Source organism: Oncorhynchus mykiss, chromosome 12 (assembly GCF_057628025.1).
Source record: "Oncorhynchus mykiss isolate SJ-2025 chromosome 12, ASM5762802v1, whole genome shotgun sequence".
Taxonomy (NCBI): domain Eukaryota; kingdom Metazoa; phylum Chordata; class Actinopteri; order Salmoniformes; family Salmonidae; genus Oncorhynchus; species Oncorhynchus mykiss.
Genome location: NC_143033.1, coordinates 52446960 through 52470179, shown reverse-complemented (window position 1 = coordinate 52470179; position 23220 = coordinate 52446960). Strand labels below are relative to the sequence as shown.

The following is a 23220-nucleotide window of genomic DNA, read 5'->3' as shown; positions in this document are numbered from 1 at the left end:
TCCTCCCCCTCGGTTGACTTGATTTCTAGTAGCTACAGTATATGGGCCAAAAAGCTTACTGAGATGATGTACTGTATGACAGATGTGCTTAAAGGTATTGTCATAAAAACAGAATGACATTTTAAACACACACACACACACACACACACACAGTGAGAGACAGCAATGGAGTGGGAGGATCGGTTGATCTAGGAAACATTAGCTAACTACATGGTTGACACCCCAGCTAGCTTGCTAGCCTAGCCAGTTTATCTAGTGGCAACCTAATGTGTTAGCTATTGCCACACACATCTCATGAATCTGTTCAGTCTTTATGCCAATGACAAGGTGGCTAGTTAGCTAACAAGCAGAGATCATATGGGGAGCTAAAAACAGGAGATTAAACATTCTGTCAGATTCTGGGTTAGCTACCTAGCCATTTAATTTGCACTCTCCCTAAAAACAATTTCAACAGCAGAATTATATCCGGTAAATACATATCTTACTCCAGAAATATATAATATTACAAAGGCAGAAGCTAATTAAGGTGTGATTTACCTCTGATCGCATGTGGCTAAGAGCACACAAACAAAAATCTCCTTAGGAGTGGAGACATGCGCATCACTTCAAGAGCTGTTGTGAAGATACAGGAATGATGGACAACTTTGAGAGCCAATGGACTTGAAGAGTTTTGATGACAAGCTATTTTGAATACATTTCATTGGTCAAGGGGTCGGGAAACATTCTTACAGATGTAAAGGGGAACCAATAGACAAAATGGTGCTAACAGAGAGTGCTGCCTCACTTCTAGTCCTTTGCAGTATTTTTTTCTTCTTACATTGTTAGCCCAGAAAATCTTTAGTGTTATTACATACAGCCGGGAAGAACTATTAGATATCAGAGCGGCGTCAACTTACCAGCACTGCAACCAGGAATACAACTTTCCCGAAGCGGATCTTTTGTCCGAACTACCCAGGGCATTTCAGCTGATTCCAGAGGCTGACCCAAAACAACGCTGCCAGAGAAGAGGTAGACGGAGCGGTCTTCTGGTCAGATTTCGAAGGCGCGCACACCACCCACCACTTCTGAGTATATTACTCACTAATGTTCAGTCTCTAGATAACAAGGTAGACAAAATTAGGGCAAGGGTTGCTTTCCAGAGAGACATCAGGGATCGTAACATACTCTGTTTCACGGAAACATGGCTCTCTCAGGATATGCTGTCGGAGTCGCTACAGCCACGTGGATTCTTTGTACGTCTCGCCGACAGGAATAAACATCTCTCCGGGAAGAAGAAGGGCGGGGTGTATGTTTCATGATTAACGACTCATGGTGTAATTGTAACAATATACAGGAACTCAAGTCCTTTTGTTCACCTGACATAGAATTCCTCAAAATCAAATGCCGACCGTATTATGTCCCAAGAGAATTCTCCTCCGTTATTTTCACAGCCATGTATATCCCCCCTCAAGCCGAAACTACGACGGCCATCAAGGAACTTCACTGGATTTTATGCAAATTAGAAACCATATATCCTGAAGATGCATTTATTGTAGCTAGGGATTTTAACAAAGCAAATTTGAGCACAAGGCTACCTAAATTCCATCAACATATTGACTGTGGTTCACGTGCTGGCAAAACTCTGGATCACTGCTACTCTTACTTCCGTGATGCATACAAGGCCCTCCCCCACCCTCCTTTTGGCAAATCAGACCAAGACTACATTTTGCTCCTCCCTTCCTATAGGCTGAAACTCAAACAGAATGTACCCTTGTTAAGAACTATTCAAAGCTGGTCCAATTGGAAAATCCACGCTTCAAGATTCTTTTGATTAAGTTGACTGGGACATGTTCCGGGTAGCCTCAGATAATAATATTGATGTATGATTCGGTGAGTGAGTTTATAAGGAAGTGCATAGGAGATGTTGTACACACCATGACTATTAAAACGTAGCCAAACCAGAAATCGTGGATAGATGGCAGCATTTACACAAAACTGAATGTGCTCAATATTGAAACCACCGTATTTAACCATGGAAAGGTGACTTATGGCCAAATACAAACATTGTAGTTATTCCCTCCGTAAGGCAATTAAACAGGCAAACCGTCAGTACAGAGACAAAGTGGAGTCACAATTCAACAGCTCAGACACGAGACGTATTTGGCAGTGTCTGCAGACAATCAAGGACTACAAAAAGAAAACCAGCCACATCACGGACACAGACGTCTTGCTTCCAGACAAACTAAACACCTTCTTTGCCCGCTTTGAGGATACTACAGTGCCACCAATGCGGCCCGCTACCAAGGACTGTGGGCTCTCCTTCTCCGTGGTCGACGTGAGTAAGACATTTAAAAGTGTTAACCCTCGCAAGGCAGTCGGCCCAGATGGTATTCCAAGCGGCGTCCTCAGAGCATGCGCAGACCAGCTGGCTGGTGTGTTTACAAACATTTTCAATCCCTCCCCATCAGTCTGCTATCACCACATGCTTCAAGTTGGCCACCCTTATTCCTGTACCCAAGAAGGCAAAGGTAAGTTAACTAAATTACTCTTGCCCTGTAGCACTTCTAGTCAAAGACCATATCACCTCCACCTTACCCGTCACCCTAGACCCACTTCAATTTGCTTACCACCCCAATAGGTCCACAGACGAATCAATGGCCATAACACTGCACAATGCCCTATCCCATCTGGACGAGAGGAATACCTATGTAAGAATGCTGTTCATTGACTATAGCTCAGCATTCAACCCCATAGCACTCTCCAAGCTCATCATTAAGCTAGAGGCCCTGGGCCTAAACCCCGCCCTGTGCATTCGGGACCTGGACTTCCTGACGGGCCGCCCCCAGGTGGTGAAGGTAAGAAACAACTTCTCCACTTTTCTGATCCTCAACACTGGGGCCCCACAAGGGTGCATGCTCAGCCCCCTCCTGTACTCCCTGTTCACCCATGACTGCGTGGCACGCCTCCAACTCAATCATCAAGTTTGTAGACGACACAACAGTATTAGGCTTGATTACCGACAATGATGAGACAGCTTACAAGGAGGAGGTGAGGGCACACTTGAGTGTGGTGTCAGCAAAACAACCTCTCACTCAAAGTCAACAAAACAAAGGAGATCGTCATGGACTTTAGGAAACAGCAGAGGGAGCACCCCCTATTCACATCGATGGAACAGCGTTGGAGAAGGTGGAAAGTTTTAAGTTCCTCAGCGTACACATCATGGACAAACTGAAATGGTCCACCCACACAGGCAGTGTGATGAAGCAGACGCAACAGCGCCTCTTCAACCTCAGGAGGCTTAAGAAATTTGTCTTGTCACCTAAAACCCTCACAAACTTTAATAGATGCACAGCTAATTCACCGGGGGCAAACTACCTTCCCTCCAGGACACCTACAGCACCCGATGTTACAGGAGGCCAAAAAGAGCATAAAGGACAACAACCATCCGAGCCACTACTTGTTCACCCGGCTACCATCCAGAAGGCGAGGTCAGTACAGCTGGGACCGAGAGACTGAAAAACAGCTTTTTCTCAAGGCCATCAGACTGTTAAACAGCCATCACTAACACAGAGAGGCTGCTGCTAAATGGATCAATAAATGGACTTTAATAATGTCTACATATCTTGCATTACTCATCTCATATGTATATACATCTGAAGTTGGAAGTTTCATTAAAACTCATTTTTCAACCACTGCACAAATTTCTTGTTAACGAACTATAGTTTTGTCAAGTCGGTTAGGACATCTACTTTGTGCATGATAAAAGTAATTTTTCCAACAATTGTTTACAGACAGATTATTTTATTGTTTCACAATTCCAGTGGGTCAGAAGTACATGCACTAAGTTGACTGTGCCTTTTAGCAGCTTGGAAAATTCCAGGAAATTATTTGAGACAATTGGCGGTGTACGTGTGGATGTATTTCAAAGCATACCTTCAAACTCAGTGCCTCTTTGCTTGACATCATGGGAAAATCAAAAGAAATCAGCCAAGACCTCAGAAATGTTTTTGTATACTTCCACAAGTCTGGTTCATCCTTGGGAACAATTTCCAAACACCTGAAGGTACCACGTTCATCTGTACAAACAATAGTACGCAAGTATAAACACCATGGGACCATGCAGCTGTTATACCGCTCAGGAAGGTGAAGCGTTCTGTCTCCTAGCGATGAACGTACTTTGGTGCGAAAAGTGCAAATCAATCCCAAAACAACAGCAAAGGACCTTGTGAAGATGCTGGAAGAAACAGGTACAAAAAATATCTATATCCAGAGTAAAATGAGTCCTTTATCGACATAACCTGAAAGGCCACTCAGCAAGGAAGAAGCCACTGCTCCAGAACCGCCATAAAAAAAGCCAGACTACGGTTTGCAACTGCACATGGGGACAAAGGTCGTACTTTTTGGAGAAATGTCCTCTGGTCTGATGAAACAAAAATAGAACTGTTTGGCCATAATGACCATCGTTATGTTTGGAGGAAAAAGGGGGAGGCTTGCAAGCCGAAGAACACCATCCCAACCATGAAGCATGGGAGTGGCAGCATCATTTTGTGTGGGTGCTTGGCTGCAGAAGGGACTGGTGCACTTCACAGAGTAGATGGCATCATGAGGTAGGAAAATTACGTGGATATATTGAAGCAACATCTCAAGACATCAGTCAGAAAGTTAAAGCTTGGTCGCAAATGTGTCTTCCAAATGGACATTGACCCCAAGCATACTTCCAAAGTTGTGGCAAAATGGCTTAAGGAACACAAAGTCAAGGTATTGGAGTGGCCATCACAAAGCCCTGACCTCAATCCCATAGAAAATGTGTGGGCAGAACTGAAAAAGCCTGTGCCAGCAAGGAGGCCTACAAACCTGACTCAGTTACACCAGCTCTGTCAGGAGGAATGGGCCAAAATTCACCCAACTTATTGTGGGAAGCTTGTGGAAGGTTACCCAAAACGTTTGACCCAAGTTTAACAATTTAAAGGCAATGCTACCAAATACTAATTGAGTGTATGTAAACTTCTGACCCACTAGGAATATGATGAAATACATAAAAGCTGAAATAAATAATTCTATCTACTATTATTCTGACATTTCACATTCTTAAAATTAAGTGGTGATCCTAACTGACCTATGAAAGGGCATTTTTTACTAGGATTAAATGTCAGGAATTGTGAAATTGAGTTTCAGCGTATTTGGCTAAGGTGTATGTATGTAAACTTCTGACTTCAACTGTACTGTATTTTATACCATCTATTGCATCTTGCCTATGCCGCACTGTCATTGCTCGTGTATATATTCTTATTCCATTCCTTTACTTAAATTTGTGTGCATTAGGTAGTTGTTAAGGAACTGTTAGATTACATGTTAGATATTACTGCACTGTCAGAACTAGAAGCACAAGAAACTCACTACACTCTCAATAACATCTGATAGCCATGTGTATGTGACCAATAATATTTGATTTGATAGTATCGATTCATGTATATTGAAAAAAATACACAACATTTGGAGGTTTTCAATTGACAGCGACAATATAATACTATCAATCTAGCTGAATAACTGAATTGATTTGGTAAAGTGTAACAGAGTAAAAAGTAAGTTATTTCCTTTAGACATTGCTTGAGTAAGAAGGCAAGTACAGCCCACAGAGAGTAACTAGAAAAGTACTAATTCATCAGTGGACTTAAGTACCTGGAATGCGTTACAACCCACCTCTGCCCGCGGGCCGCCAGTTAGGCAATCCTGCAATAGGGTATTCTATTCTCCTTGACGTAGCAATTGTGGTCCATTACTTCATTTTGTATGTATGTATTCATGTTTGATGACAATTATTATTAATAAATACAACATATTATAAATGATGTTATATTGTCTGTCTCAGTGAAGCTGATCTATCATAGACAGACTAAACCTTGAGGAATTTTTACTTCAACAGGACAAATGAGATGGGAGTGGTATCTTTGCTTTGCTCCACATTTTTGCCCCAAGCTAGCTTACTGGTGTCTCCTGCCTTTGTTTATGACCGTTGGAAGTGGTTTCTAGTGTTCGTCCAGCCGTCACTATGCCAGACTTGAAATGTGAGAGTTTAGTTTGCTGCTTTCCCTTTTGAATTTTATTTTCTCCCTTTCAAAAAAATCAGCAGTTTGTAAACCATGTGGTGAGCCAGCACATTGCTTACAGGGCTGACCGATGCAGTGGCAGGAAATGCATGTCTAAACCAAGTCTCCTTGCCTCGCGTGCTGTCCGTTGACGTTTCTCAACAGCTAGGGGGGAGTGTTTTCAACAACCCTGATTGAAAACACATGTTGGTCTTTTTAGTATGATTCACTCCTTTTAAACAGCATTTTTCCAGAACCCTTGCAAGGCACAAAAAAAGTTTGATAATGGAGCTAGTGAGTTTGGTGTTTCCTGCTGTTGTCAAAGACAACGTAGTTTTTTTTTCATATCCCCATCGGAATAACAACATTGGTTGTGGAGATGGAAGCATCCCTTTATGATCTTGATTGAAGGAAGCCTTGTGGAGCCAGTCTTCTCTGATCAGCTAAAAGCTGATGACATCAACTTCTCTGCTATGCTTCTCTGACAACTTCTGGGTCTCTTGTGTCCTCCCTCCCTGCTCAGCATTGGTATGTGTCACACTAAAGTAGATTTCTCAATGAGAGATATAGCCCACATCAGAGAGTTTTAGCATGAAGATATGAGTAGGGGTGGGTGAGTGATAGCTGGAGCTTGTAAGGAGGGGTGTTGTGTGTTGGGAGGGGTAGAGTGAGTGAGAGGGAGATTGTAGTCTACTGTTGAGCCGGTTTAACATTCTAGAAAGAGATGTGGTTGTCAGAGGAGGCATGGAACACACTCATTCATGTCCCATTCATTCATGTCCCACTCTCAGATGAAGAGCAGAAGGCTATGATGAGACTGTGTGATGTCACAGAGGAGGATATGAACCAGACAAATGATAGCCGGCAGCCGCAAATGAACTTACTCTCTGACCAAACAAGAATTTTCTGTCCAATTAGTAGGCCTGTATTCTGTTAGGTATAGTAATATAACCCACAAAGGAATGCCTGTTATACTCCCCTGGCTGTGATGTCATACCTCCCAGCATACATCACACCTGGGGCCACATTCGCTGTGGTATCCTTGTTTACTCCTTAACAGTCATTAACAGCCCTCTTTTTCATCAGAATTAGTTAGTTTGCCCTCAAAGTTAGTTCTCATGTTATTGTCATTACACGTGGTAATGTAGGCATTTATACATTCATTCAGAGTAATAAAAAAAACTCTTTAGATCTAACTTAGTTTTTCTCAATTCTTCAATCTGCACCGTAATCCGTAAAGTATGTAGTACTGTTTTGTTTTGACTGAAATAAACAGTACCAATGCCAAGAAAACTCCCCTTGTCCCCTTGTGTTGCTTGAACCCTTAAACCTATCCTCAAGTCATTCATGTGAGTGACGTGTACATGATGTAACTGGCTGTCTGCAGCAGCAGAGACTACAATATACAGACCCCTTTATCCACATTTTGTTACGTTAGTTTAATTCTAAAAATGGATTTAAAAATATATATACATATATCATCAATCGACACATAATACCCCATAATGACAAAGAGAAAACAAGTTTACAATTTATGCACGTTGATATAAAAAAAAAACTGAAATACCTTATTTGCATAAGTATTCAGACCCTTTTCTATGAGATTCGGTGCATCCTGTTTCCATTGACCATCTTGAGATGCTTCTACATCTTGATTGGAGTCCACCTGTGGTAAATTCAATTTATTGGACATGATTTGTAAAGGCACACACCTGTCTATATAAGGTCCCACAGTTAACAATGCAAAAACCAAGCCATGAGGTCGAAGGAATTGTCCGTAGAGCTCCGAGACAGGATTGTGTCGAGGCACAGATCTGGGGAAGGGTACCAAAGTACAGAGATATCTTTGATGAAAACCTGCTCAAGACCTCAGACTGGAGCGATGGTTAACCTTCCAACAGGACAACGACACTAAGCACACATCCAAGACAATGCAGGAGTGGCTTCAGGACAAGTCTCAATGTCCTTGAGTGGCCCAGCCAAAGCCCGGACTTGAACCCGATCAAACATCTCTGGAGAGACCTGAAAATAGCTGTGCAGCAACGCTCCCCATCCAACCTGACAGAGCTTGAGAGGATCTGCAGAGAAGAAGGGGAGAAACTCCACAAATACAGGTGTGCCAAGCTTGTAGCGTCATACCCAAGAAGACTGTAATCACTGCCAAAGGTGCTTCAACAAAGTGCTGAGTAAAGGGTCTGAATACTTATGTGAATGTGATATTTCAAACATGTTTTTGCTTTGTCATTATGAGGTATTGTGTGTAGATTGAGGGAGAAAAAACCATTTTGTCAAATTTAGAATAAGGCTGTAATGTAACAAAATGTGGGAAAAGTCAAGGGGTCTGAATACTTTCCAAATGCTCTGTATTCCCTTCAGTCAGATGGTTTTTCTCATCTGAGACAGCAGCTCTGATTACAGGCCACAGACAGGGTGTTGGAGCGATGGTGAAGAGAGACAGAGTCAGTCAGGGTGTGGCTCCCCGCTAGACGCATGGGAACAATTACAGCGTGTGGGGTATTATTTTCTCTCTCCCTCTCTCTCTAAGGAGGATCTGTGAAATGAGGCATCTGCCTCTTTAGCCAGACAGATAGTCGTCAAGTGTAGTCACTCAGAAGTCTTTTTCCTCTGCTTTCTCTTTGTTCCACAGAGGAAGGTATGCTGTGGTTGGAAGTATGATTTACCAAGCGCTTCCCTAATTGCCATTTACAGGACTGGTGTCCTTGGCTCCTTGCTGATCTTGTCTTTTTCTCCTATTTCTGCACCAGTCTGTTCTTCTCATACTGTAGCTTTTGTTGGGTTTAATTAGAAACAGCTCAGTACATTTTCATTTCATGGGGTGGGTATTATTGGGTCGATCTATCGGAATATGGAGGTGAATGATTTAGTTAAAACTAAATTAAGATGTACATTACATAGGGATTTTTATTTGAAGAGCTTTAATAGATGATTAACTTAATAAACATGTTTAAATCTTGTTTATTGGGAAATATATAGCACATGGTGTGATTTGAATAGTCCTTGGAGTATTAGGTGGAGCATTAGTTTCTGGAGAGATGAAGCGTTGCAGATTATAGGAAAGGATACAGGATAATTATGGATATTGAATCGGGAGGTGCAGGAAGTAACAAGGTTGACAGTAAAATAGGAGTATTTGACTTCCAAGCAGGTAGGGTTTAATATGATGGTAAAGTGGATAGTCATTCATGTAATTAGTGTGGTCAGTAGGCTGTTGATTAACCATGGTTGCAATAATGAGAGGAAGATGGGCACAAGAGAGGTGTGGATATAACATTAGAGTACTTTAAGATAAGATCAGTGACGATAATTAACAAGGTATAGAAGGTGCTTTTTACTCTGCGAATAAAATGTTCTTTACCTCCTTGACACCCATCATATGTCTTTGCCAAACATCCCTTTGGATCCACAGCATTGGAGCACAACCATAACCTTTCTCTCACCTCAAGCCTCTTCACTGCTCACTCTTCTCTGTTTGCTCTGGCCTCACCCACCAACAGACTTATGGTTCCTTTCACTGACAGCCATTTGCAGTGTGGCTATAGCTTTGCATGGAGTTAATTTATGCAGCTGCGTGTAGACTGCGTATTCCCATAGGACAGGACACGGGGTCAAGAACTCTGCTGTTACTGGTCCAAAACCATAGTGCTGACTGTGATAGCAACATTATTGCACGAGTCTTGCAAGGGATTACAAGGGATACCGAGAAAGCTTTACAGCTAACTTTACTGGCATTTTTTATGTATTATTTATTTATTTTTTACCCGTTTTTCTCCCCAATTTCGTGGTATCCAATTGGTTGTTAGTCTTGTCCCATCGCTGCAACTCCATTACGGACTCGAGATAGGTGAAGGTCGAGAGTCCCGCGTCCCCCGAAACACAACTCAGCCAAGCCACACTGCCTCTTGACACAATGCCTGCTTAACCCAGATGCCAGCCGCACAAATGTGTCGGAGGAAACACCGTACACCTGACGACCTTGTCAGCGTGCATTGCGCCCGGCCTGCCACAGGAGTTGCTAGTGCGCAATGGGACAAGAACATCCCTGCCGGCCAAACCCTCCCCTAACCGGGATGACGCAGGGCTAATTGTGCATCACCCCATGGGTCTCCCGGTCACGGCCTGCTGCGACAGAGCCTGGACTCGAACCAGCATCTCTAGTGGCACAGGTAGGTGAAGGTCCACTTAGACCGCTGCACCACTCGGGAGGCCCAACTTTACTGGCTTTTAAGTTGTAGTAAGACCACTAGTAAGACAGGTTTGAGAGAAAAGGCCCCTTCTCTCTGTGAGTCAAATACAGGCCCTTCTAAACAAGCCCATCTATAAATCCAAGCTGTACTTTGGAGAAGACGCCACCAGTGTTTCCTATTGCATGGGCCTTGTGATGGGATGGTCCAGTAGTAATTTTCCACCAGTGCAGGAAGCGGAATGCTCCAAACAGACAGTGTCGACATCACCAGCCCCACCAGCCCCTTCTCTGTGTAGAAGACGTAAAACAAAAACAGAAATCTAGTATTTGTGAGGTCTGTCTATTCTCCAAAACAATGTGAAGAAATCCCCCCCCCCCCCCCCCCCATCTCCCCAGTTCTGACACTGACAATCCACTCTAGGCTCGTAAATTTAATGTAATAGGAAATGAACATTCCTCTTTAATCTAGGAGCACTGTTGTTCTCTTTGACTCCAGGACACGTAGCATATGTAGCCTAGCTACCCCATCGAGAAATGCCATCTGTTGAGTGTATTTCTAATAATTGGCGAAGCCAGTCCTTCTAGGAATTGCTGAATTGTACAAAATGTACAACCCCCCCTGCAGTGATGTTGTTTTGTATGATAGCATGTGTTTAACTCCCTGCGTTGTTGACACACTGTTTTCAGATGGAGCTTCTGGATAAGTTCCCTGTGGAAGGAGGGCAGAAAGACCCCAAGCGCAGAATCATCCCTTTTCTACCAGGTAAGAGTTAAAACACACTGCTAATGGCTGACACTCCCAGCTCATTTGATGCTGTAAGGATGGATGGATGGTAGGCCCCTTACTTGCCCTGGATGGTTGGAGCTGTCTGGCTAATGTTGTCCGAGGCTTGGAGCAGGTGTAGGTTTTTTATAAAACATACAAATCATCCAACAATATGCCTGGCTCAAAGTAAATAAATGGATAAAAAAAAAGCAAGTCAAATGAATTTAAATGACTGAAAATCAGTCTGACTAGCCCACTAGAGCTCAGAAAAACCCTAACTAACCCATGCAGAGACTGGCTGCCATCTTCCTCCCCCCAGGAAGCTCTACACCTGAGCATTTATAACCTGACAGAGACCAGGTGACAAGAAACACTTGTAATTGAACACATTTTTTCAACCTAGGCCAATAAACACTTAGCAAAGTAACAACTTTACAGTTTAGATACTATAGCCTGTACAGTACAGAAATGTACAGAATACTTTTAAAGAGCTCGACTAGAGAGGAACCCCCCCCAATTAGTAATTGAGTGTCATCTTAATGAGCAGACCATGGTCACCTGCACACTTGGTGGCCACACCCATCCACATGCTACAAGACAGATCTCACACAAACTTTTGTAAGTACTGCTTTAGACGAGCAACATAACTAATACACCTTCTGATTTACTTCTCCTGTCTTCTATCATTTAGATTTTAAGGTTTAGAAATGTAGACTAGGTCAAACGGGTAACACACTCAACCAAGATGTATTGATTTGGTGATGTGCCCAAGCAATTATATCACCATGTATACTGTGAAATGGGACTTGGAAGGATACACAGAGTTCACTTTCTAACAGGTGTCATTATGCCTAAGCATCCAAATCAACAAAGCAGCAGAGTTAAGAGAATTAAGAAAGTACGAGCTGCTACATTAAAGTACGAGCTGCTACATTAAAGTACGAGCTGCTACATTAAAGTACGAGCTGCTACATTAAAGTATGAGCTGCTACATTGCACTCTGTGCAATACACCAATGGAATCCACACCCCTCATGAGCACAGTTTTGTTTTTGTCTATAAACTGATTGGCAAAGTAAATTGCTACTCATTTTAGTTCCTGACAGATTGAATTAACACTTGGCTCACTTATTAGCAACTCTTGAAACAAAGCCTTTAGTGTCTCATGCGAGTTATCCATGTGAGGTTTAGGTGTGAAGGCCTCGCCTCGAAAAAGCCCTACCACTGGCCCCTCCCCTGCTGGGTTTGGTAAGGGGGTGTGTGTGGATGGTAGCAAGGTACTAGGTGAGCTGTCGGTCTGGAACTCATTGAGGGGGTCGCACACAGGGTCAAGGGACATCAGGTGCTCAGCTGTGTTTGTTTAATAAACTCTGAAAGGAGAGAGAGAACGAGAGAGGATAACAGCGTAAGAGGGAACAACACAGACCAGGGATACTAGACCATATTACTCCCACGTTGATTAATATACTGTTATAAATATATGAATTCCGAGTACTCTTAACCACGTTTAGTTTCGTTCTCTGTAATAAACTCCCACTAGTTCCAGTCACACAGAGTACATCTGTGGCGACCTGGGAAAACCAGTCACATGGTGGATAGATTTTTTTCCAACTTCTCATTGTTCTGAAAACTACAAAATTGTCCCCAATCCAGAGCTGTTTAAATCACTGAAATGCAGTATGTTTACATTAGAAACCAAGTTGAGCTTTTAAAGTGAGAAAATGATTCAAAGATTATTTTATTCTAATTCCATTGAGGCATGAGAGAAACACCAACACTCAAGCTTGATTGTCACTATTTATTTTTTAAACAGCAACTGCTGGTGAAAATGTGCATTACAGTGCCTTCAGAAAGTATGCATACCCCTCGACTTATACCACTTGGTTGTATTACAGCCTGAATTCAAAATTGATTAAATATACAGTTGAAGTCGGAAGTTTACATACACCTTAGCCAAATACATTTAAACTCAGTTTTTCACAATTCCTGACATTTAATCCAAGTAAAAATTCCCTGTTTTTGGTCAGTTAGGATCACCACTTTATTTTAAGAATGTGAACTGTCAAAAAAATAGTAAAGAGAATGATTTATTTCATCTTTATTTCTTTCATCACATTCCCAGTGGGTCAGAAGTTTATATACACTCAATTGTTATTTGGTAGCATTGCCTTTAAATTGTTTAACTTCGGTCAAGTAGACATCCTAACTGACTTGCCAAAACTATAGTTTTGTTAACAAGAAATGTGTGAAGTGGTTGAAAAAGGAGATTTAATGACTCCAACCTAAGTGTATGTAAACGTCTGACTTCAATTGTATATATTTTTTCTCACCCATCCACACACACATACACAACCCCATAATAAGTAAGTCAAAAATGTTAGACATTTTTGCAAATATATTTAAAATGAAATACGTAAATCTCAATTGCATAAGTATTTACAAGCTTGAGTCAATACTTTGTAGAAGCACCATTGCAGCAATTACAACTGTGAATATTTCTGGGTAAGTCTACAAGAGCTGGATTGTGCAACATTTGCCCATTATTTTATTTTCCAAATTCTTCAAGCTCTGTCATATTGCTAAACAACTATTTTCAGGTCTTGCGATAGATTTAAGTCAAAACTGTTACTCAACTACTCAGGAACATTCATTGTCTTCTTGGTACTCATTAATGTGATGTTTTGGATTTGCCACAAACATAAAACTTTGAATTCTGGAAAAAAAAATATTGCCACATTTTTTGTAGTATTACTTTAGTGCCTTATTACAAACAGGATACATGTTTTGGAATATTTTCATTCTGTACAGGCTTCCTTTAACTCTGTCCATTAGATCATTATTGTGGAGTAACTACAATGTTGATTCATCCTCAGTTGTTTTCTCCTATTCCAGACATTAAACTAAACTGTTTTAAAGTCACAATTGGCCTCCAAGCAATTTCCTTCCTCTTCAGCAACTGAGTTAGGAAGGACACCTGTATCTTTGTAGTGACTGGGTGTGTTGATACACTAGCCAGAGAACACTAAGGCACTGCATCGCAGTTGCTAGCTGTGCCACACGCATGGCTCTCGACCTTTACCTCTCCCGAGTCGGTACGGGAGTTGCAGCGATGAGACAAGACTGTAACTACCAATTGGATACCATGAAATTGGGGAGAAAAACGGGTTTTGATACCCTTCCCCAGATCTGTGCTTTGACACAATCCTGTCCCAGTGCCCTACGGACATTTCCTTCGACCTCATGGCTTGGTTTTTTCTCTGACATGTACTGTCAACTGTGGGACCAAATCAATTGAATTTACCACAGTTAGACTCCAATCAAGTTGTAGAAACATCTCATGGATGATCAATGGAAACAGGATGCGCCAGAGCTTATTTTCGAGTCTCATAGCAAAGGGTCTGAATACTCATGCAAATAAGGTGTTTTTTTATTTGTAATACATTAGCAAACATTTCTAAAAACCTGTTTTCCCTTTGTGATTATGGGGTATTGTGTGAAGATTGATGAGGATTTTTACATTTAAAAAAATCAATTTTAGAATAAGGCTGTACCGTAACAAAATGTGGAAAAAGTCAAGGGGTCTGAATACTTTCCTAATGCACTGTAGCTATGTAGAGAGGTAAGTAAAATAGCACAGTACCAGTGTGTAAAAGAGCAAATCAATTTACTGGGTAGTAGTGTCATGTGTTAATTGCGACCTGATCTTGTTGAAGGCCTAGATGGCAGTGGGCACGAAGGATTTACCCCATTTTGAGGTAAATTGATTTTATTCTGACAAACACAAGTAGATCTTTAAACACACAAACTACCTAGGTCATCATTCCTAAAAGTTTACTGACAATTCCATAATTTTAGCTAATTGATTGTGATTTATTAAAGTCCACTGTATTTCTCGCTGTTTGTCAGCCTTTACAACAAACAAATAACTTTTAAAAAATCATGAAAAATTCACTTGAAAATTTTGAATATGTTGTCAGACACGTGGTGTTTCACATTAATTTCTCACGTCACCCCTCAAATAAAAAAAAAAGCATAATAAAACTCTCCATTATTTTTTTATATTTTTTTTAATGTTTTTTTTCAAATGATTATTTTCACCACTTCCAGCTACATATGTTCTCCCATCCAGGGACCGATCCCTGCAGGATGCTATGTTGCTGGAATAATAACCTAGTCAGTGAAACATTTAGGCCAGCTAGGAGCTTTTCGTCAAACTGCAAGCCTGTCTCCCACAACACTAACATTGACCTATCTTGAACAAATACAAAGTAGATGCAGGTAGTCTGATCTCTATAAAGTCTGGCTAACTAATGCAGTTGTGTACTTAGCTAGCTTACCTTAATTCTATTTGAAGATGATCTCTCCATGATGAGGATATATAATTGGATTCCTCACTATTGTTGACCATCATTGGGACCACTCATAAAATAATAATTGATTGCTGGTAATTCAGAGTGTATTAGCTAGCTAAATCAAACATTGCTATTTATATGAGAAGTCAGTTTATATCAGCTTCAAAGATGATTGATGACTGAGAAAGCAGGAACTGGAAGACTTCATGCACTAGGCTACTATTGGATGACATGAGCCCAATCTGAATTCTCACCCCCTCAACGATTTAAAAGCAGTGGATTGGTGTAAGTATTGGTAGACATTTCATCAACACCTATCTAATACTATTACATATTTGAGGTGAATGAAGGCAAATGGAAAAGGCATCGCAAGAAATGGAATGTGGCTCAAAAAAGGACTAAAGATGACCAAAGCTGCCTTGCTTCCAACAAGTTTACGATGATATCGATTGCTTGCTACTTACAATCTAAATAACCAGCCTGATTTCATTGATCCGTAGCATGTTATCTTGAGTGGGCCAAGTCAGCTGCAACACTCACACGGGGAAGTTTGAGCTAGTGTTTTCACATTGGATTGGTCATGCTAGCTAACATGTCAACCTTGGAAATGAACCATTTCCCTGTAGTAATCATAAAATATTTTTTTACTGAACAGAAATACACTGCCTAAAAAAATAAAGGGAACACTTAAACAACACAATGTAACTCCAAGTCAATCACACTTCTGTGAAATCAAACTGCCACTTAGGAAGCCACACTGATTGACAATAAATGTCACATGCTGTTGTGAAAATGGAATAGACAACAGGTGGAAATTATAGGCAATTAGCAAGACACCCTCAATAAAGGAGTGGTTCTGCAGGTGATAACCACAGACCACTTCTCAGTTCCTATGCTTCCTGGCTGATGTTTTGGTCACTTTTGAATGCTGGCGGTGCTTTCACTCCAGTGGTAGCATGAGACGGAGTCTACAACCCACACAAGTGGCTCAGGTAGTGCAGCTCATCCAGGATGGAACGTCAATGCGAGCTGTGGCAAGAAGGTTTGCTGTGTCTGTCAGCGTAGTGTCCAGGGCGTGGAGGCGCTACCAGGAGACAGGCCAGTACATCAGGAGATGTGGAGGAGGCCATAGGAGGGCAACAACCCAGCAGCAGAACCTCTACCTCCACCTTTGTGCAAGGAGGAGCAGGAGGAGCACTGCCAGAGCCCTGGAAAATGACCTCCAGCAGGCCACAAATGTGCATTTGTCTGCTCAAACGGTCAGAAACAGACTCCATGAGGGTGGTATGAGGGCCCGACGTCCACAGGTGGGGGTTGTGCTTACAGCCCAACACCGTGCAGGACGTTTGTCATTTGCCAGAGAACACCAAGATTGGCAAATTCGCCACTGGCGCCCTGTGCTCTTCACAGATGAAAGCAGGTTCACACTGAGCACATGTGACAGACGTGACAGTCTGGAGACGCCGTGGAGAACGTTCTGCTGCCTGCAACATCCTCCAGCATGACCGGTTTTGCGGTCATGGGTCAGTCATGGTGTAGGGTGGCATTTCTTTGGGGGGCCGCACAGCCCTCCATGTGCTCGCCAGAGGTAGCCTGACTGCCATTAGGTACCGAGATGAAATAATCAGACCCCTTGTGAGACCATATGCTGGTGCGGTAGGCCCTGGGTTCCTACTAATGCAAGACAATGCTAGACCTCATGTGGCTGGAGTGTGTCAGCAGTTCCTGTAAGAGGAAGGCATTGATGCTATGGACTGTCCCGCCCGTTCCCCAGACCTGAATCCAATTGAGCACATCTGGGACATCATGTCTCGCACCACAGACTGTCCAGGAGTTGGCGGATGCTTTAGTCCAGGTCTGGGAGGAGATCCCTCAGGAGACCATCCGCCACCTTATCAGGAGCATGCCCAGGCGTTGTAGGGAGGTCATACAGGCACGTGGAAGCCACACACACTACTGAGCCTCATTTTGACTTGTTTTAAGTTGGTAAATTTGATTTCCATTGATAATTTTTGTGTGATTTTGTTGTCAGCACATTCAACTATGTAAAGAAAAACGTATTAAATAAGAATATTTCATTCATTCAGACCTAAGATGTGTTATTTTAGTGTTCCCTTAATTTTTTTGAGCAGTGTATAAAACGCAACATGTAAAGTTTTGGTCCAATGTTTCATGAGCTGAAAAGGGCCCAGACATGTTCTATACGCACGGGAAGCTTATTTCGCTCAAAAAATGTGCTTACATCCTTGTTAGTAAACATTTCTCCTTCACCAAGATAATCCATCCACGGGACAGGTGTGGCATATCAAGACGCTGATTAAACAGCATGATCATTACACAGGTGCACCTTGTGGTGTGGATATTAAAATCCCACAAAATGTGCAGTTGTGTCACAGCACAATACCACAGATGTCTCAAGTTGAAGGAGTGTGTAATTGGCACGCTGACTGCAGGAATGTCCACCAGAGCTGTTGCCAGATAATTTTTTGTTAAATTCTCTACCATAAGCCGCATCCAATGTATTTTTAGAGAACTTAGTGGTATGTCCAACCGGCCTCACAACCACATGTAACCACGCCATCCCAGAACCTCCACATCCAGCTGCTTCACCTGCGGGAAGGTTTGAGACCGACAGCTGATGAAACTGGGTTTGCACAACTGAGGAATTTCTGCACAAAACTGTCAGAAACCACACGAGGGAAGCTCATCTGCATGCTCGTCATCCTCTCCAGGGTCTTGACCTGACTACAGTCCAGCATTATAAACAACTTCAGTGGGCAAATGCTCACATTCGATGGCCACTGGCACACAGGAGAAGTGTGTTCATCACAGATGACTCCCAGTTTCAACTGTACCAGGCAGATGGCGTGTAAGGCATTGTGTGGGCGAGCGGTTTGTTGACGTTGTGAACGGAGTGCCCCATGGTGGCAGGTATGGTATGTGGAGGCATAAGCTACGGAGAGTGAACAGAATTGCATTTATCAATGCTAATTTTAATGCACAGAGATGCCATGATGAGATCCTGAGGCCCATTGTCGTGCCATTCATCTGCCGCCATCACCTCATGTTTCATCATGTTAATTCACGGCCCCATGTCTCAAGGATCTGTACACAATTCCTGGAAGCTGAAAATGACCCAGTTCTTCATTGGCCTGCATGCTCACCAGACAGGTCACCCATTGAGCATGTTTGGGATGCTCTGTATCAACTTGTATGGCAGCATGTTCCAGTTCCCGCCAATATCCAGTAATTTTGCAGCCATTGAAGAGTGGGACAACATTACACAATCAACAGCCTGATGAACTCTGTGAAGGAGATGTGTCACACTGCATTAGGCAAATGGTGGTCACGCCAGACACTGACTGGTTTTCTGAATCACTCCCCTACTTTTGCATGTCTGCGACCAGATGCATATCTTCATTACCAGTGATGTGAAATCTATAGATTAGGGCGTAATGAATTTATTTAAATTACTGATTTCCATATATCTTTGAAATTGTTGAATTTATATTTTTGTTCAGTGTACATTAATAAATGGTTTAAAGCAGGGTTCCGCAACTGGCATCCTACGGGTTGAATTTGGCCACCCAAGTGCTAAGCAAAACATAACATTTATTAGTTGTTGGACATAAGACTAATAACACCAGCATGATTTTAATGTAGGAAATCTGTTCCACGGTATACCCACACATATCTACAGTATGTGACTGTATACAAATGTAAGCAAGGTTTGAAATTGTTTTAGTCAAATATATCAGTTTTGCGGTCTACAAATTAAATGTTATTGCAGTGCTGTCGGAAAATATTCTGATCGCTTGACTTTTTTCCAAATGTTGTTACATTAAATCATTATTCTAAAATGGATTAAGTCAATCAATTTCCTCAGCAATCTACACACAATATCCCATAATGACAAAGCGAAAACTAGTTTTGGGGCATTTTTGCAAATGTATTAACAAAAACTTAAAGATTCGGCCCCTGACCATCTGCTCAAGAACATATCTGCCTGTGGCTGAATCTAGTTGAGGATTCCTGGTTTAAAGTATTCAAAAATGTTCCAAAACTAAAATGTAGAATTTCTTATTTTTCCCAACAATGAACGGTGCCGACATTGGAATGGTTATCGTATGCCGCATCACATCAACATCTAGGCCTGCTGTTTTGAGTCGTTGGTCTCCCTTGAATGAAATGTCATTGAAGTGGGCAGGTCAAAATTATTTCAGGTGGTTCCCATTTGAACTCCTATGTCTAAATCCTCCCCTCTCCGCACACTCGTCTTTCAGAACGGGACCGGAAAGACATTCTGTTAGTCTTTGACAACCTGCTATGCGAAGCCTTCCAGCAGGGTCTAGTAGCCTCGGATTAACTTCTGCTGCTCTTTGAGAACTGTGGCATGCATGGCCCGATTTGCACAGCAAAGTTCTGTCTGCACTCACGACTACATGGTCAGGGAAACAGTTGCAGAACAAATGGCAAATCAACAAGACACGGAAGTGGTTTTCCTGTCAGGACTTAGTTTTTACTTCAAGGCCTCTCATTTTGTTTTCACTTCTTTGGCCTCTTAGGATCAGAAAAGTCATTCTGTGGCATCTACAAAATGTCTGCTTAGTGTTCTCCCCCCCCCCCCCGCCCCGCCCCCTCACCGTGGTTATGATTCGGCATACAAGTCAGCAGTCGACTCTTCAATGTTGTGAATGAGATCAATTGAATCAATGTTGACAGAGGATTTAATGATGAATGTTTGTATATCCAGGCTGTCTGACGACCTCAGTGACTGTCACAGCACGGAGCTATGTCAGCTTCCACACAGCTTAATTTATTCATACCAGGAGCCAAGGCAAATTTGCTCTTAACTTCAAAATATCAGCTACACAAATGGCGCCATGGAACTGAATAATTCCATGGAACTGCATAAATTGTCTCTATTAAGAACCTATATTTATGTAACACTTGTGTAGCCTATGTCATTTGGTCATGCTTCCCCTAAAGAGAATAACAAAGTATTTTGTACTTAAGTGCTGTTTACCGGTAAACAAAGCAGGCCATTCTACAGCAATATGGGAAGTGGCTGTATGTTATCAGTCAGCATCTGGAACCCCTGTAATTACTTAACACACATACCATCTACCCTCTCCACAGACATGCCTCTTTCCAGCACTCAGCCCCAAACGCAATTCATTAGCCCAGGGGTTCACAAGCTTTTTGCGACTCGGGACCCCTTTTGTGATAGCAAATTCATCAGGAACCCACTTAAAATCATAACACAACTCTGACTTGTGTGTGATTTAAAAATAGCATACAAGGAGTTACACTGTGACTGCTGCAGCGCGTGGCCGGACTAACCAAGTCTCAGGCCTTGGGAAAGAATATTAAAAGAAAAGAAAAGTCCTAGTCTTTGTGTCAAAGAATTTTGCAGTTCATGGTAATGTCTCAATTCTACACATTTTGCCATGGGACAGCAAGACAATTTAGCAGTTAAAGCTTAAATTAGTGCAACATTGTTTGGGGGGGGGATTGTGCATCTAAGGGTAGCCTCTAGTGTAGATTAACAATATTACATTGTATTGTACCCTCTAAACTTGTTCTACAGACCCCTTGGCCAAATTCGTATAATATGTTGTTGCCAACAACACATTTTTAAAAGACACTATTTCACATGACAGTTTCCTGTGCCTACCCTGGGTAGGTATTGTGTTGAGTAGAGGACTTGAGATAAGTTGCTCTCTGGGCAATAAAAGTTGTTTTATACCTCACTAGACGTCACAGATTTGCCATGAAGTCTGCCTATCTGGCCCAGCCTTGACTCTGAACTGTAACAGCCATTTTATTTTGCCCTAAAAATAGACCGTTCATCGAATGCACCCATGATCATGTGGAACATACAAAGAGGGCAGTGTTGAGTCGATTTTCCCCTTGACCCCAGAGAACTTGGAAAAGTGTCAAGAAAGCTTTCTATTTGAGGACTGAGAGTGAGAATAGTGGTCAACTTTCAAGTCTCCTGACTCAGTTTTAATAAACTGTTCTGGGAAAGTGTCTGGACTGTCAGCAAGCCAAAGTAGAGAAAATATAATTCACACCTTTAAGAGGAGAGAAGATGGGGGGGGGGGGGGGGGGCTGTAGCTGATGTCAATGGTGTGCTATCAGCCAGATGGAAACCACATCTTTTGTGTTGGAGACCATTCCAATTACTCCATTCCAGCCATTATTATGAGCCGTCGTCTCTATTTTATACACTCGTCAGCAACAGATGTGGCTGAAATAACCAAAAGCACTAATTAGAAGGGATGCCCACATACGTATGGTACGTGTGTGCAAGCGCGCGCACATGTATGTACAGTGCATTCGGAAAGTATTCAGACCCCTTCCCTTTTTCCACTGAAATAATTCCCCCCCCTCATGTACACACAATACCCCATAATGACAAAGTGAAAACAGGTTTAGAAAGTTTTGAAAATGTATTAAAAATAAAAACACATACCTTATTTACGTAAATATTCAGACCATTTGCTATGAGACTCAATTGAGCTTAGGTGCATCCTGTTTCCATTGATCATCCTTGAGATATATTTTTACAACTTGGAGTAAATTCAATATATTTGACATGATTTGGAAAAGCAAACACCTGTCTAGTTAATGGTCCCACAGTTGACAGTGCATGTCAGAGCAAAAACCAAGCCATTAGGTCAAAATAATTGTCCATAGAGCTCTGAGACAGGATTGTGTGGAAGCACAGATCTGAGGAAGGGTACCAAAACATTTCTGCAGCATTGAAGGTTCCCCAAGAACACAGTGGCCTCCATCATTCTTAAATGGAAGAGGTTTGGAACCACCAAGACTCTTCCTTGAGCTGGCCGCCCAGCCAAACTTAGCAATCGGGGGAGAAGGTCCTTGGTTAAGGAGCAGACCATGAACCCGATGGTCACTCTGACAGAGCTCCAGAGTTCCTCTTTGGAGATGGAAGGACAACCATCTCTGCAGCACTCCACCAATCAGGTCTTTATGGTAGAGTGGCCAGAACTCTACCATTATGGTAGAGTGGCCAGAACAAAACCACTCCTCAGTAAAAGGCACATGACAGCCCACCTAAATGACTCAGGCCATGAGAAACAAGATTCTCTGGTCTGATGAAACTACATGAGATTTTTGGTTCACCGTGTCTTTGTGAGACGCAGAGTAGGTGAACGGCTGATCTCCGTATGTGTGGTTCCCACCGTGAAGCATGGAGGTGGTGGTGTGATGGTGTGGGGGTGCTTTTCTGGTGACACTGTCAGTGATTTATTTAGAATTCAAGGCACACTTAACCAACATGGCGACCACAGCATTCTGCAGCGATACGCCATCCCATCTGGTTTGCGCTTAGTGGGACTATCATTTGTTTTTCCAACAGGACAATGACCCAAAACACACCTCCAGGCTGTGTAAGGGCTATTTGACCAAGAAGGAGAGTGATGGAGTGCTGCATCAGATGACCTGGCCTCCACAATCACCCGACCTCATCCCAATTGTATTTTTTATTTAACCTTTATTTAACCAGGTAGGCTAGTTGAGAACAAGTTCTCATTTACAACTGCGACCTGGCCAAGATAAAGCATAGCAGTGTTAACAGACAACACAGAGTTACACATGGAGTAAACAATTAACATGTCAATAACACAGTAGAAAAAAAAGAGAGTCTATATACATTGTGTGCAAAAGGCATGAGGAGGTAGGCGAATAATTACAATTTTGCAGATTAACACTGAAGAGATAAATGATCAGATGGTCATGTACAGGTAGAGATACTGGTGTGCAAAAGAGCAGAAAAGTAAATCAATATAAACAGTATGGGGATGAG

General features: G+C 42.2%; 1 protein-coding gene across 4 annotated transcripts in view; it reads left to right on the top strand.

The window, feature by feature from the left end:
- LOC110537747 (SH3 and PX domain-containing protein 2B) overlaps positions 1–23220 on the top strand; it is an 84258-nt gene that overhangs the window by 15236 nt on the left and 45802 nt on the right. For 3 of the 4 annotated variants that reach the window (XM_036937766.2, XM_036937765.2, XM_021624108.3), the window contains exon 3: positions 10957–11032. In XM_036937766.2, the coding sequence (XP_036793661.2) occupies positions 10957–11032 (76 nt within the window). Of the gene's footprint in view, positions 1–10956; positions 11033–11576; positions 11654–23220 lie in introns of those variants that run through there. The other variant, XM_090192752.1, reaches the window with a different exon arrangement.